The sequence below is a fragment of the Gossypium hirsutum genome, chromosome D08 (assembly GCF_007990345.1).
Source record: "Gossypium hirsutum isolate 1008001.06 chromosome D08, Gossypium_hirsutum_v2.1, whole genome shotgun sequence".
Lineage (NCBI taxonomy): Eukaryota > Viridiplantae > Streptophyta > Magnoliopsida > Malvales > Malvaceae > Gossypium > Gossypium hirsutum.
In genome coordinates, this window is record NC_053444.1 from 12,924,971 (window position 1) to 12,939,365 (window position 14,395).

Sequence of the window (14,395 nt, forward strand, 5' to 3'; positions counted from 1 at the left end):
TCTAACTCAATTGGATAATCATAAACACCCAAAACCTTAATGGAATTTTCATTGAGATGTGCAAGTGTGCTAGTGCCATTCCCTTTTAACAACAACAAGAGAAATAGAGGGTTACTAAGAGCTCAACTCAGTGATGAAAATGACCCATTGCTCCGATTAGCCATCAATTCAGCTTCTCTTCGTCTTCAAGAGACTCAGAGACGAGGCAACCAATACTACATTATCAAATTTCCATTTCTCTTTCCCTTCTTGCTATAAACTTAAAAGTCTTTTTTTCTATCTATGTATATGCAGAGCCTCTTTTTATGGATCCATATGCTGGATGCCTTGTTCCACCTCACACTCGGTTGAATTTTGAGAACTCATCGAAACATTATTGCATTGCAACCAAGTTCATAGATGACAAGCTGCTTCGCACAGTAAACCACATGGATGGGCTTAAACAGGTATTTTCACTAAACTTGAGGTTGAATAAAATATTGTCACGTTACCCAATTGTAGCAAAATATTGAAACTCTTTTTGGCTACAAAATTTTAGGTTGTGCTTTTTTCAGATGGAATGGATACTCGACCATATAGACTTAACTGGCCAAGCTCAACCATCATATTCGATATATCTCCTGAAAGAGTCTACCAAAATGCAATTGAAAAGCTTCAAGGTGCATAATTCTTGGGACTTATTTTGCATATTTTGCTGCATGTTTATTTATTAATTTGTCTAATTATATCTTCCTAGATGTTGGAGCTAAGATCCCAAGAAGTTGTTTGTTTCTTCATGTTCCATTGGAATCTTCTAATATTCAAGAAGCATTGCATATGAAAGGCTTTAATGGAAACCGTCCAAGCATATTGGCTATCCAGGTTATAAAAGGCTTTTATGTTTATTCGTTGAAATTGTTAGAAAACCTTGTGTTGCAAGTCAGAAAATTAAGCAGATTTAGATAATGACTTGAGGCGTGAAATTTTCTTAAGGTTTTAAGTTGATCCATAGGATACAACAAATCATAAACAACGAAAATTAGAAAAGTAAAAATGGAATTATTGAGTCTGATATAGGCCTTGTATATATTTTTCATCAAAGCATGTGTCATTTAGATATATCTTATGCCACAAACCAGGGCAGATCGTTACAAGGGCCGAAAGGGCCTTGGTCTCCCAAAATTTTAAGAATCTTTAATTTCTTTTCTTTAAAATTTTAATTAGCCCCTGCCAAATTTTTGAAAATTTCATTTCTCCCTTAAAGTTCTTAAAAAATTTTAATTAGACCCCAATTTTTTAAAAAGCGATTCTCATTACACTCCTAAAATATTTGAAAATCTTATTAGGCCCCTAAAACTTCGTCCTAAGGTCCGCCATTGCCACAAGCTATGTTCTAACATAACAACCACAAGCTAAGATTTTCCGTAACGTAATAACTTTCCATAAGAAAGTTTGTTTCTTTGTTTCAAAACTTATCGAACATAATGACCACCGACTATGTTTTCTCATAACATAACTTTCCATAAAAACCACCAAAGTCAAGCCTAAAATGCCCTAATACATCTTTTGCCCCAGTTATAAAAATTGGTTATTTAATTTCTTTATATTATATGCTTGTTAGAAATGTGGGGTTACTAACTTTCCAAACTACAACCAAAACTTCTAAACAACAACTTTGTGAAGGAATTTTTTTCCCTTACATGTTATTGGTAGGGACTACCTTTGATGACTTTGGCGAGTTTCAAAGAGATTTTACTGACAGTAAGTGGTATGGCAATGGATGGATGTCTATTCTTGGGAGAGTTACCTGCATGGTTAGCCGAAACTAAAATTGGTACTAAGGTTTGTTGTTTGTGTTCACATATTATTTGTATTTTATCAGTCAATACTTTAAAATTGTTTGTTATTGAAGGTCTCTTTTTTGTGTGTGTTTACAGTCTAGTACAGAGAAGTGGATGGACAATCTTTTTATGAGCAATGGTTTCAAGGTAAACATGGTTAGCTACCATAAAGCAGCTAAAAGTTTAGGTAAGGCATTGGAGCTAGGAGATCACAAGTACATTCTGTTTGTTGCGGAACAATTGCGGTTTTCTGATGATCAGGTGTGTAACTACTTGTTTTTGTTTCAAACTTTCAGATCATGATGCACGTATTCATATAATCTGAAGTTCATTAACTGACTTTTTTTGGGGTTATTTTGAAAAGATGGAAACTTGGAAGACAGAATCTCAGAGGGTGGAGGAAGATAGAAAGGGGGAAGATTTTGAATAGCTCTATATGTAAATACAATGAATTGTTTTTGGCTTTCCTTTTCGTTTTCCTTCAGTTTCTCTTCTTTATATTTTATTATTTCTTGCAAATTTTTGAGTTGTACATGATCATTTAAATTGAAATTTTCTTATGGTTTTTTTTTTATTGAAAAGAAGTACATTCATTGAATACTTCGAAATAAAAAGAGATCACATGGTCTTACAAGGAGAACAAAAACGATTTGGCGATGACAAAATAAGATAAATGAATAAAGCCACTGGTAAACAAGAAAAGAGAATAAGGCCTTAAACCAAGTCTAACTTTAAGACCTTTCATACATCAATCACTAGTAACATCCTTTTGATGTGTTAGAACACTGGTTTCTTTCAAGTGATCAGCTATAGGCGAGAAGACAGAGGACATCAATTTCATACAACAATAACTTCACTCAAAATAAAAAGAACAACATCAAATATCAACAGAAGCTTGGGGATTACTTAAAACGTATCTTTGGCAGCCCGAGTTCGCACCCATGCCATCCATGCTCACGATCAGAAAAAGGGTGTCTCCATGAAGCCTATTCTCGAACTTTTTGATTGTTTATGTTCTTTTTTTCTTCCTTAAAATGATGACAGTAAGTTAGCTTAATTCCAAGTCAAAGGATCTTGAGAAAATAAAATAATAAAAAAAGCAAAATCCAAACTAATGACATGGGAGTGCTTCAAACTCCTAAATCAATTCAAATGACAGGATAATAATCACATGTTTTCTTTAGAAATTACTAGTTACTACTACCACATGCATGTATCATTCTTGTTGTAACAACTCAAACTTTACTGGAGTCAAAAATGTAATTTCGGAATCACATTTTCATAAACGGAGTTAGTATAAAAATATATTGAAGTTCGGTTAAGTAATTTAGCCGAAAAAATGGTTAATTAAGGCTCAATGACTAAATTGTAAAAGTTCAATCGCGATTGAATTTTAATTAAAAAAATTAGGGAACTATATAACAATTATCTAAAGGGCTTACATGGTTATTTAACCATTTTTTTTCATATTGTTAGTGGGAAATGATGATGATCACCATTAATTTATATAATTAAGATTTATAGAAAATAAAGATGATTAATTAAAGATTAAACTTGATTAATTAAAGCTAATTAAATCTTAAACTAAGTATAAATATAACATAAGTGGGAGATGACAACATTGTCATCTTCTCTCTTAGCCAACTGTCCACGATTGAAGAAAAACAAAGAAAGAAAAACTTGGTTTTCAAACAACATTCAACCATTAATCAAGTAAGTCCCTAAGTCATTTTTCTTTGATTTTTATAGATTTATTATTATGGGAGCTAGATTTAGCTAGCCCATATATCAATTTATTCAATTGTTGAAATTTTAGCAAGTTGTCATTGTTGAAAAATTGATGAATTAGGCTTGAAACTAATAGAAATTAAGCTTAGATTATGATAAGGACTAAATTGTAAAGCTTAATAAGCTTGGTTGTTAACTTTGTTACATTAGGGACTGTTAAACCTGAACGTCGATAATGGAAATATAGAATGATCGCAAAGCAATAAGAAAGAAAAATAAAATATACAAATTTTATGTGAAAACCCTTTCAAGAAAAAAACCACGGATAGAGGAGAAGAAAATTCAACAATATTGAAAATCGAATGATACAAGAGAAGTTTCGACTACATCTATTTAAAGGTTGAAAAACCTTATTCTAATCAATGTCAATAGAAGAAGTGTAATTCTCTACAGATTATACTTGTGCAACATATTCTGGCGGCCCTCGGCCTTAAGCCCTACACAGAGCCCTTAGTTTTGCCACTGTATTTTATTTTAAGAAGTATTTGTGTTACACAACTCTAACAAGGACCAAATTGAATAAAGTGAAAACCTTTCACGAAATTATGCTATGATAGAAATTATGGCATCCCTAATGAATGAATGTGAAATCAAATTTTAATCCAAAACTATATATCGTTATACCCCGAGGTTAGGGACTAAATTGAATAAAATTTAAAATATGATTGATTTTGTATTTAAATGTGAATTGGATGAAAATTGATATCATTTATCTATAGTACATAGCTAAAGACATCGTCAAGCCGTTGAGAGGAAAAGGAAAAGCGAGAGTCATCGATGAATGACGCAAAATTTCAGTTTGTACTTGTATGATTCAAGATCACTCCATTTATATACATACAAATACATGTTTGCTGCATATTATCTATTAATGTAAGATTATTACTTGTCTTGAATTGAATTGTGTGATGGTATTGAATGTTGAGATTGTGAATTGGTTTGAGCATAGTAAAAACGAGTATCATACGAATTGCTAAATGACATCTGATATGTGACATGAGTTGTTGATGGAAATGGCATGGAACTATGATATTGATTTATATATATGATGGCTTCGAATTTTGAGTATTGGATTGGATTTAATTTAGCATTTACGAGATTGATATAAACTGTGATGTGTGGATATGATGTGTATTGATTCAGTGGTTAGTGGTTACCCTACTAACAGTACCGAGTAGAGATGAGTTAGTTGGCATGCCTTAGGATCAAAACCATCATTTTCAGGCCATCCAGGATGGTAAGATATGCAAATAGTGAAAACCATCGTTTCTAAGTCACTCGAGACGGTAAAATGTGAAAATAGTGAAAACCATCATTGTTGGGTCATCTAGGATGGTAGAATATCGAAATAATGGAAACCATCATTTCCGGGTCATTCGACATGGTAGAATATACAGATAGTGAAAGCCATCATTGTCGAGTCATCCGAGATGGTAGAATATCAAGATGTGTAAACCATCGTTGTCGGGCCACCCGGAATGGTAAAACATTTGAACTCTAAAAGTCATCATTGTCAGGCAACCCGGGATGACATGAGTAGAATAAGGGTTATGGAATGTTGATGAAATTCGTACATTATGTATTCACACATATGAAATATGCATATGGTTCGCATAAATATAGTCGTGTATAATACTTGGCATTCGATACATGAATGGTAATCCAAATGGTTTTAATTTGATCATATGTTGATTGTATCTTATTTATGTTAATGCTTTCGTATTATTGACTTGGATCATGAAAGTGCCACTAAGCTTTACCGCTCAACTTACAGTTTGTTTATTCCAGACGCAAGTTTAGGTAAATTTTTTATATCTGAGACGTGATTTAACATCCAGCCAATGATCCTCAAGTCAACAATATTTGTATAATCCTTTTCATTTTAATATATGGCATGTATCTAGGGTGGAGTCAGTTGTGTATTGTAAATGGTAAAATCAAGAGTTTGAATAGCTATGTCACATGAAATATATATATGAATGGTAGTGAATTAGAATAGGACATATGTTGAATTACCAATTGAAATGGTATTGAAATGGTTAGAACGTTGAATTGGTTGATTTCATATACAAAATGATTTGAAAGAATGTTTTGATTAGGTACCATTTGGACCTTTTAGAAATAGACAGCCACGTCGCAACATCAAACCCTTGTCATCACGACAAGAAATCGTTAGTGAGTTGCGTCGCGACAAGGAACTATCGAAATCACAACGTCAACCCGATAGTTTTAAAATTTTACAATTTGGTCCTAATTTGACCTCGAGTTAGCAAAAGAGTTTTCATAAGCTCGTATAATACTCAAAAATGATGGAAAATCATATTGAGATTGAATAATATTGTTAATAGCATATATGAAAGGATACATTGAATTGTAGTTGCTTGAGCAATGGATGTGGCATCCCAAAGCTCAAACTCAGTGATCGGGTTGAGTATGGGGTGTTATATTTAGCAGCAGCAGAACTACAGGTTTAGTTGATTCTCGAACTAAATCCAGCTCGAGATTGAGTCTAAAGGTACATGCCAAGATCGAGTCGAGTTTGAGTCGAGATCTGTTTGTTGATTATTGACTTCTAGCTTAGGCCCTTATGAGTAATTCTCCCATTTTATTTTACTTTTCATAGAAATATCTTTTACCAAAATTAAATTTTTAAATAATTAAAATTTTATTTATTTTTATAAAATCACTACAAAATATATTTTCCTTCAACATAAAAATTATATAAAAATATTTTTAAAATGTAAAATATTTTAATATATTTCATTTTTAAATTTTATTTTTACATTTTTCCCTAAAAGAATTTCATTCCACACTTGAAATTATCTTTCATAGAATTTAACCAAAATCAAAACAATTTGTATAAATTTTCAAGCATCACCAAGATTTCAAATCAAAATGTAATTGCCTAGCTTGTTGTTCTTTCAATTCATCCGCTGCCGCCATTTCCGACAACATCGAAATCCATTGTTTCACCTTCATCTTCCCTTCAAAATTGGCCAACAAAATGCTAGGGATTGTGTCTTTTTGGAGGAAGCTAGGGCTTTGAAATGGGCGATGAGCTTTTGATATTTGGGTTAAATTCTGCAAAATAAATGAATAAACATCAACAAAGATCCTTTTTTGGGTTAATTATAGAATTATTCCTCGAAGATCTAACAAATATTTTAAACAGGTTTCTGGGAATTGTTTGGAAAATTTGAGCGCTGAAAAGGTTTATCATGCCAAGGAGAAGTGGTGGTCAAAGTTACACGATTGTCCTACGGGATCTTTAGATCAGGATTAGAGAAGTCCGAAATTTTAGAGGTATTTTCATGACTTTGGGGAAGTTTTTTGAGAAATCTAACCGGAGAAGATGAAAGAGAGAACGAAAAGTAACACTCTGTGCCATTTTCGAGTTGGAAAAAGGACGTCGTCGGTGGTGGCGACAGCAACAGCTAGGGTTGAAGAAGAAAAGAAAGAAAAAAGAAAACAGTAATCTTTTGGGTTAAAAAACGTTAAAAACATAAAGATTTTTATTTTAGAAATCAATGTGAAAGAAATATAAGTTGGGGGAAAGAAAAGGTTTTTGGGTTTATTGCAGAGAAGCCCTTGAACTACTAGGCAATGAGTCAACATGTGCCGTATGGCACCACCTAATTGGTCAACGTGCCACACCATCATTTTTAACAAGGTTAGGTACCACTTTATTTAATGGGATTAAAGTGCATATACCAAATTGGACAAATTAAAAGTATAGATATCACATTGAAAGATTTGGTAAAGTACATGGATAATCTCTACCATTATCCTTTTTATTTTGTAGTTTAAAATAATGTAGTTGGTTTTGATAACCATTTTGATCGTAACAGTCAGTATATATCATTCTATTTTGTGCCAGTAAAATTTTTTATCTCTATTAATAGATTGATACATGAATAATATTAAAAATAAAATTACTAACTTTTTATATAATAGATAATGAAAAACTAAAAATTTTTAAGTTTTAGGGTTAAAAAATATAAACAACTTATATGTAGATTTTTATGAAACTTTCTTATGCGTTTAGTATGGATGATTTTGTTGTGAATAATGTTGCATTTTTTTTTTTTGTTGATCTTGGTTTTGTTGAATAATTTTTTTTATAATGTTTATTGAAGAATATTTTATATGATTGATTAATATTGTATACTTTTAATTTCTTTAATTTTATTTATTTGATATTTATAAATATATTTTTATACATATATTTAATAATTTTCAAAAATATTAATAAATTAAAAACAATGCATGGTATTCATTACCTTAATTTAAAATAAAATGATTCAATGTGAAAGTACTAGAAGTTAAATATACATCAATTCTGTAAACATAAATATGGAAACAGTGCGTATTAGCTAATCAAGTAAATATAAATTGTAGTTCATATATTTAGCAAACTGTTAGTAGAGTTTAAGGTTGGAGCGATAAAAAATATATTTTAGGATATAATAAAAGAGAAGATTCTAGTGGAGATTTTAGACTCCAAGTATCTTATATAGGTTTAGTAAAATATTAAAATAAATAAATGTTTTTAAAAAAAAAAGAGAGAGATGACAATTTTTAAGATTGTTTGTGGAATAAAAAAAGAGTAGTATATCAAATATTAACCCATAATAAAATATTAGAAAAGCATACTAACCCTTGTATATTTATATTTTTTAAATCTTGATGATGTTAATTTGATAAATTAGTTATGCCCTAAAAGAAATCATAAGAGGAAGAGGCAGTAGAAAGCGGATGGAGTTAGCTTAGTCATAGGATAATTAACCTATTCAAGTAGTGATCAAAGTACTGTAGAAATCATGAACCATTAAACTCCTTCCACATGAACATCTGATCAAATGCTATTGCGATGGGCGTGGTCTAACAACATTCAACACCCCTCTTGCAGTTGCCTGTTTATACAAAAAGAATGTGCAGAATGTAACAATACGTGTTTGCCTAGGAGCTAAAACTCTGAACATCTCAAACACAGAAATTACCTCAAAGAAGGAATTAAAATTCATACGCAAAAGGAAACGCCTTAGAAACGGAGCTCGCTGACTCCCAGCAAGCCTGCTACTGCGCAGTATGGTATACAAGGAGTTGGATTTCTTATTAAATTCCTGAAAAACCAGAAGTTACAACAATGTCTTGCAATGAACTAGTTACATGAATTCTTATAAGAATAGAAGTAAATTTGAACGCTGAAAATTAGGAGTAAAACAACTTTTCAAGTATACAGAGATGGAGGTCTGGCCCCATTATCAGTAACAGGCAGCAAACCAACCGAATTGCTTCTTTACACTTCACATAGTCTTCCAAAGGGAGATTTGACCAATACTAGGTATAGTCTTGAAAAGCAAGGCAAGATTGTCAGAAACCAACTAAAGCTTACATTCCGAGAGTGAACCGTCATCTGCAGACTTAAAGTTTACATTTTAAAGGCACATGCCATCATATTCAATCATTCAAAATGTTTTTTCTTGTGTTGCTAATGCTACCTACAAAAAGCAAATAAGCAATGCCAGGTTTGGATACCTCTGTTATCCGTTCTAGTTCACATGTATTTTGACTACTTTCTTGGTTCTCAATAGTCCAGCAAAACTGAAGGCAAAGCGTCATGATGCTGCCCAATATCCTTGACACAGAGCCAATGTCCAAGAAAGATTGAGAAATTAAGGCTGATAAATACCTGTAATGATGTAAGAACATTTAAGCCTTCAGCAAATCATCAATGTACAACAAAACAAACCAATTGAATTAAAAGAAGACCAAGAATAAATCTATGCGATAATAAAGAATGGTTTCTCTGAAACATTTTATGGTGACCTAAAGGGCCAAAAATATTCTTTGACAAGATTTCTATGAAACTCACCTATAGTAACTAGCAATAAGGATTCGATATTTAGTTTGTTTGTCATTCCATGTAATTTAGGAGATAAAATTTATATGCAAAAGGAATCCAGTATAAGGAACTCATACTATTTACTCTTGATGGAAGGTCACAAGTTCAGTGAAGTCATTAGAATTTTGAATATGAGATTGCAAAAAATCCCACTGAGATTCTACCACATCTACCTAAAACAGAAAAAGATAAACTCTCTGTTATTAAGGAGTAGTGAAATTATTAGAAAAGAAGACATCTGCATTGAACAAGTGAGAACAACCAAACTGATATCAAATATTAGGTATTTAACTCTAAATTTCATTCACGAGCATTTTTACAACACTCAAAAGGATCAAATTTTGTCTGGTCTAACTATATAGACTCTTTCCAAAGTGGTGATAATTGATTTCCCATGCCACGTAACCACTCTGTGAACTTGTTTCCCCTAGGATCCATGATACTGGTGTTTAAAGTGATTTGTGAGAGTGAAGGTTAAGGCTCCACCTATGATACAACACAAAAGACATCATCAAAGACTATATCAGATGATATTCCCAACTCTTCAATTTGAAATTTGTCAGAAACTATCACCAAAATATTGGCCAATACAATAAGGACACATCACAAACTAACATCAAAGAATCAACTATATCAACGACCTATATAACTGTAGCTGAGCTCATTGTCAAAGAGATAAAACAACTGTAAAAAAAGAAGGATGTATCACATATCAAAGCCCAAAAATGGACAACTCATTCACTATGCCTAGCACATAAACAAAAGCCATTTCTTTCTTTGAAAGAAAATCTCAGGAAGAGTTTTGCAGACACATGATTTGAACTTTATAGAATCAAGGACCTGGATATAGAATTGAAGATTTCTGATTAAAAATGCCATGTGCTCTCTAACGTGCCACATTGGTCTAAAATGTTGCCGTCGTGGCTGAGAGGTTGAGTGGTTCATTCGATCATTATGGTGTCTGGCAAAATCTGCGTGATCCTGGTGCATAACAGATGCCCATGATTTCTCCAATTCCAATTGTGTTCGTTTGAGCCTTAGCAAGTACTGGAAAATTGTACGGTACCTGGTGTACAATTAGGATAAACAAATATATGTAGCTTTTCAACCATACAAGTTTAGCCCATCAATTAATTATATGCTTATAAGTTCTTATTTCAAAAGACTGCTTCCTACGTTAAGGAAATTTAGTAATCAGACAGATACAAGGCATCCATGAAGCAGATGAATCTTACTTGGAGAGAACTTCTTTCGTAAAGAACAGCTGTAAGGGCCAATCAACAGAATATTCAAGTGCAATACCATCCCAACCATCAAGTGATGTCTCTGAACTTCCACCTGCATTTGTTTTTGTCTTTGACAAATCTACTTGGGAGGATTTCACTGTGATCCCAAATGAAGGCATCCTGATTGATGGAAAATACAATTAGGAACATATGCTTGTAATTTCTAGAAATGGCACTAACTGGCGACAAAACAAGCAAATTCTCTACCGCAAAGATACTCTAGAAAAGTATTTGTCTTCCTGACTAATAGTCTTTATGGCTGCCTGAAATGCAAGCCAAGGAATTCATAAAAACAAAAAGTATAATTACATTTATTATTGTGTCTATATTGGTTTCAAACAAGTTATTAGTATCTCATACCATCTGAAATGGAACTATAATATCAATTTCAGCAGTTGACTGATGAGGTGGTAAGCGCATTAGCTGTTGGCTCTCCTCAAGAAAACACTAAAATGATAACAAAAATGAATAAAATGCACGCTATATATTGCAAAGAAATAAAATCATTTTATCTTGTTGAAAAAGTGAAAAATACTAGAATAGAGAACCTAAAGGAAGTTTTCCAGTTTCCTCTCCTTCCTCCCTGCCCCCTTTTGTTTTCTGGCAAAGGCCGTCGATACAGTACATTATTTACCTGGAAAAAGTCTCCTTTCGCCAAAAGAAAATAGTCTTTTAGAGCCTTCAGGTGGCCATTCAAGTCAGCACGTACAACCACCAGCTGTAGGAAGCAATTGATCAGTAAATACAGGCTTCAAGTATATTATTTAAGAAAATTGACATATATCACCTGCCAAAGATGACTAGCTGCAATAGCCCGGATGGAGTCAACTGAGCATTCAAATGATCTCTTGTGAAAGTCCAACGATTCCTACATATAATCGATCCACAACTGATAAATGACTTTCTACCATTTAAAGGCACTAAAGTAGATATGATACTACGTAATTATGGAAGAAAACCTTTAGATCTTGAAGCATAATTTCAATCTTATCAGCCTCAGATTGCGGAAGCAATTCTTCTCCAATTATTCTTCCACTGATAGGCTTCTTGTGGAAGCGATGATGCGCAGCAGATTCATGAACATTTTGAGAGCCTTTTCCCGTCTGCTGCTTACATAGAGCATCTTGAAACTTGAAGCCAGGGCTTGGATTCCGGAGAATCTTGATGGCTTTACCAGCAAAAAGAATAGACTCTGCAGCATGCATATGGATATTCTCGGGGAGCATATCCTACGGAACAACATTAAGTGAACAAATAGCTTACAACAGCAACAAAAATAAGATTTCAAAAGAAGCCTCTATCAAATTCTTTTATCTAGAGATTGATTTCCAGGCTTCCTTCCATTTAACCCATGGGTTTGCAGCAACAGAAAATAGGCCACTGGTTTTCTGACATGCATATTTAAGCTAACAAGAAAACCAAACCACAAATCCTTATTTCCTAATAAATTGCTTATGTAAAAAACCAGTGGCATCCTATTCATCTAGGGAAACTAACACCTTCAGCAATAAATCCAAATAAAGTGAGCAAAGTCTCCTAATAACAATAAATAAAAGCTCAAATGGGGTTGTATCAGGCTTTCAGATCTCATTCTGCAATTATTAATGTTTCTCTAAGTAAAGAAAATGACCTTCTCCAACTTTCTAACTCCTGATACATAAGTGATGCAAGTTTGTTAATTGACCACAAACCCTCTGATTATTTTCCCCCCTTCCAACTAGTTTAAAATTCATTTTAGCTGAATAAAAGAAAATCAATTTAGCTAAAACAAGGAAGAAAAGTTTGCAAAAATGTGACCCAAAAAAGAACAAAGACAATGCAAGAGACAACTCCAAAATACCAGGAATATGTGAAAACCCAAGTGCCAATCCATTAAAGATGTATCATCAGCTGACAAGCGTGCCAACTTTTCAGATGTATCTGGGATAGATGAGCCATACTCCATATTTTGATCTTCCTGCCTGAAAGTATTATGTTTATCAAACCAGTTTCAAAAGTGTAAAGATACACAAACCAAAGAGAAGGTCCATGCAAGATCATAGGATTAAAGAATTAGAAGACATTTTAACTTCAAAAAAGGACGTTTAAGTACCATACACAATCATCAAATTTGTAATATCTAAAAACAAAAATATATTTTTTTTAAACCATGAAGCAACAAAGGAACTCTTTTGGTCTTACCTTCTAATGAAAAATTCTCCATGATGGTCTTGAAGAGTACCATAAACCATCCATGACGCAAGTTGGTTATACAACACTTGATGACCATGCCAAAGAAGCCTATGGTTAAGGAAATTAGTTTAGCAAGCTGATTATAAGGAGCCCAACATATTTTAAACAATCAATATACTATAACCGCATTTCAAGCCAGTTCCCTTGTAAACCAAGCATAAACATTTCCCAGTCGTTCACATGCATTTTCATTAACACTGAAAAAGTAAGCATATAAAATGTGGACCATATTCATTGCTTCAGCCTCCATTAATTGTCTCAGTATACTGAAGAATGTAATAAATCTACCTTTTAATTACACTAAAAAATTTTCACTAGAGACGCATAAAATTACAAAAAGGATAGTATTGACATTCATATAAAAAATGGAGACTGATTATTGGCTAACCTTTTCTAAATCAAAAAGAAGAAGCAATCAAACAAAAGAAAAGTGAATACCTTTGAATGCAAGCCTGTAATTCAGGCACCCCACAGTGGAAGCGTTTGTGTAAAAGGTTAAGAAGCTTTCCCCCACGTAAATCATCACGCTCAATCTCTAGAACAAGCTCGTATAAAGGTGGCAAAACAACAAAGAACTGCGACCAATAAAAAAAAAGCTTGTAAACCGGGAAAAGGACAAAGAGAAGCTAAAGGATGCCAGTGAAAGAACCTTGTTGAGACCCTGAATGACAGTTGCTAAAATAGGCATGGTCTCCGACAACAATTTCTGCTCGATTTGAAGAACAACAGACCTATAAACAGAGAGAACCTCTACCAGACCATTAGCAAAGGCTCTGCGATAAATGCTTGGCTTCTCGGTTTTACGATTCGACAACTCGGACGCTCTATTCGAAGGTGAAACATCACCGGACCTTATCCAGCTTAAATTTCGGGATTTCGTTGTAAAGCGATCGAGCTCTCGATAGTAAAACCCTAACGCAATTAACCTCTCGATAAGATCCCTGAAAGAATAGCAGTCGTATTAAAAAAAAGGTTTCAGTATTCACGACATTGAAAAAGGAAGGTTTCACCTTTCGCTGCGGTCAATGAAGGAGATATCGGAAGCAAGCTTGAAGCAGCATTGATCAGAGATGGGGGCGTCGGGATATAAGGGAATGCCGAGAGATTTATGGTGTTCTCGCTCGTCGATTATGAGATCTCCGGTACAGCCAACTAGTGCTAGTAAAATTTCGTGCAGCATCTTCGCCTTTTCTTTAATCGTTTTCGCAAAAAATGGGAAAACAATCAATGAGAATCCATGACTGTTACACTTCGCCGAATTATATAAGTTAGCCTCCAAAAAACGCGGGACGAAAGCCAGGGGACAGTTTAACGGCCGCGGCTCACCTCACTGTTGCAACCAGTGGCGAAGGCGGGGCCAAATG

General features: G+C 33.5%; 2 protein-coding genes across 12 annotated transcripts; one reads left to right on the top strand and one right to left on the bottom strand.

Moving 5' to 3' along the window:
- LOC107918556 (O-methyltransferase 1, chloroplastic) lies at window positions 1–2,378 on the top strand. Its single transcript, XM_016848138.2, has 7 exons — window positions 1–205; window positions 295–446; window positions 539–659; window positions 737–861; window positions 1,693–1,821; window positions 1,917–2,081; window positions 2,185–2,378. Exons 1-7 carry the CDS (start codon window positions 40–42, stop codon window positions 2,248–2,250), a joined length of 924 nt encoding a protein of 307 aa, XP_016703627.2. The 5' UTR covers window positions 1–39; the 3' UTR covers window positions 2,251–2,378.
- Window positions 2,379–6,442: 4,064 nt separating this feature from the next.
- On the bottom strand, window positions 6,443–14,395 carry LOC107913710 (gamma-tubulin complex component 4). Of its 11 annotated transcripts, XR_001688634.2 has the most exons (17): window positions 14,042–14,395; window positions 13,681–13,972; window positions 13,470–13,606; window positions 12,981–13,079; window positions 12,640–12,760; window positions 11,759–12,028; window positions 11,587–11,667; window positions 11,434–11,517; window positions 11,160–11,246; window positions 11,007–11,062; window positions 10,749–10,919; window positions 10,354–10,579; window positions 9,598–9,686; window positions 9,147–9,300; window positions 8,609–8,731; window positions 8,395–8,521; window positions 6,443–6,689 (listed from the first exon to the last, which is right to left on the bottom strand). XR_001688634.2 is itself a non-coding variant. In XM_016842385.2 (16 exons), exons 1-16 carry the CDS (start codon window positions 14,209–14,211, stop codon window positions 8,471–8,473), a joined length of 2,211 nt encoding a protein of 736 aa, XP_016697874.2. In that variant the 5' UTR covers window positions 14,212–14,355; the 3' UTR covers window positions 8,179–8,470. The 11 variants fall into 11 exon arrangements, 10 of the variants coding, with proteins under 10 accessions (XP_016697874.2, XP_040955815.1, XP_040955814.1 ...); XM_016842385.2 differs by lacking the exon at window positions 6,443–6,689 and having other exon boundaries at window positions 8,179–8,521; window positions 14,042–14,355; XM_041099881.1 differs by lacking the exons at window positions 6,443–6,689; window positions 8,395–8,521 and having other exon boundaries at window positions 8,700–8,959.

Bases quoted from the DNA above. Each gene is read 5' to 3' on its own strand.
- LOC107913710 (XM_016842385.2), bottom strand. From the start codon at position 14,211: ATGCTGCACGAAATTTTACTAGCACTAGTTGGCTGTACCGGAGATCTC. The intron at 13,973-14,041 runs GTGAAACCTTCC...CTATTCTTTCAG, and splicing joins TTCATTGACCGCAGCGAAAG to GGATCTTATCGAGAGGTTAA. The intron at 13,080-13,469 runs GTATTCACTTTT...CCTTAACCATAG, and splicing joins TTACAGGCTTGCATTCAAAG to GCTTCTTTGGCATGGTCATC.
- LOC107918556 (XM_016848138.2), top strand. From the start codon at position 40: ATGGAATTTTCATTGAGATGTGCAAGTGTGCTAGTGCCATTCCCTTTT. The intron at 447-538 runs GTATTTTCACTA...ACAAAATTTTAG, and splicing joins ACATGGATGGGCTTAAACAG to GTTGTGCTTTTTTCAGATGG. The intron at 660-736 runs GTGCATAATTCT...ATATCTTCCTAG, and splicing joins TGCAATTGAAAAGCTTCAAG to ATGTTGGAGCTAAGATCCCA.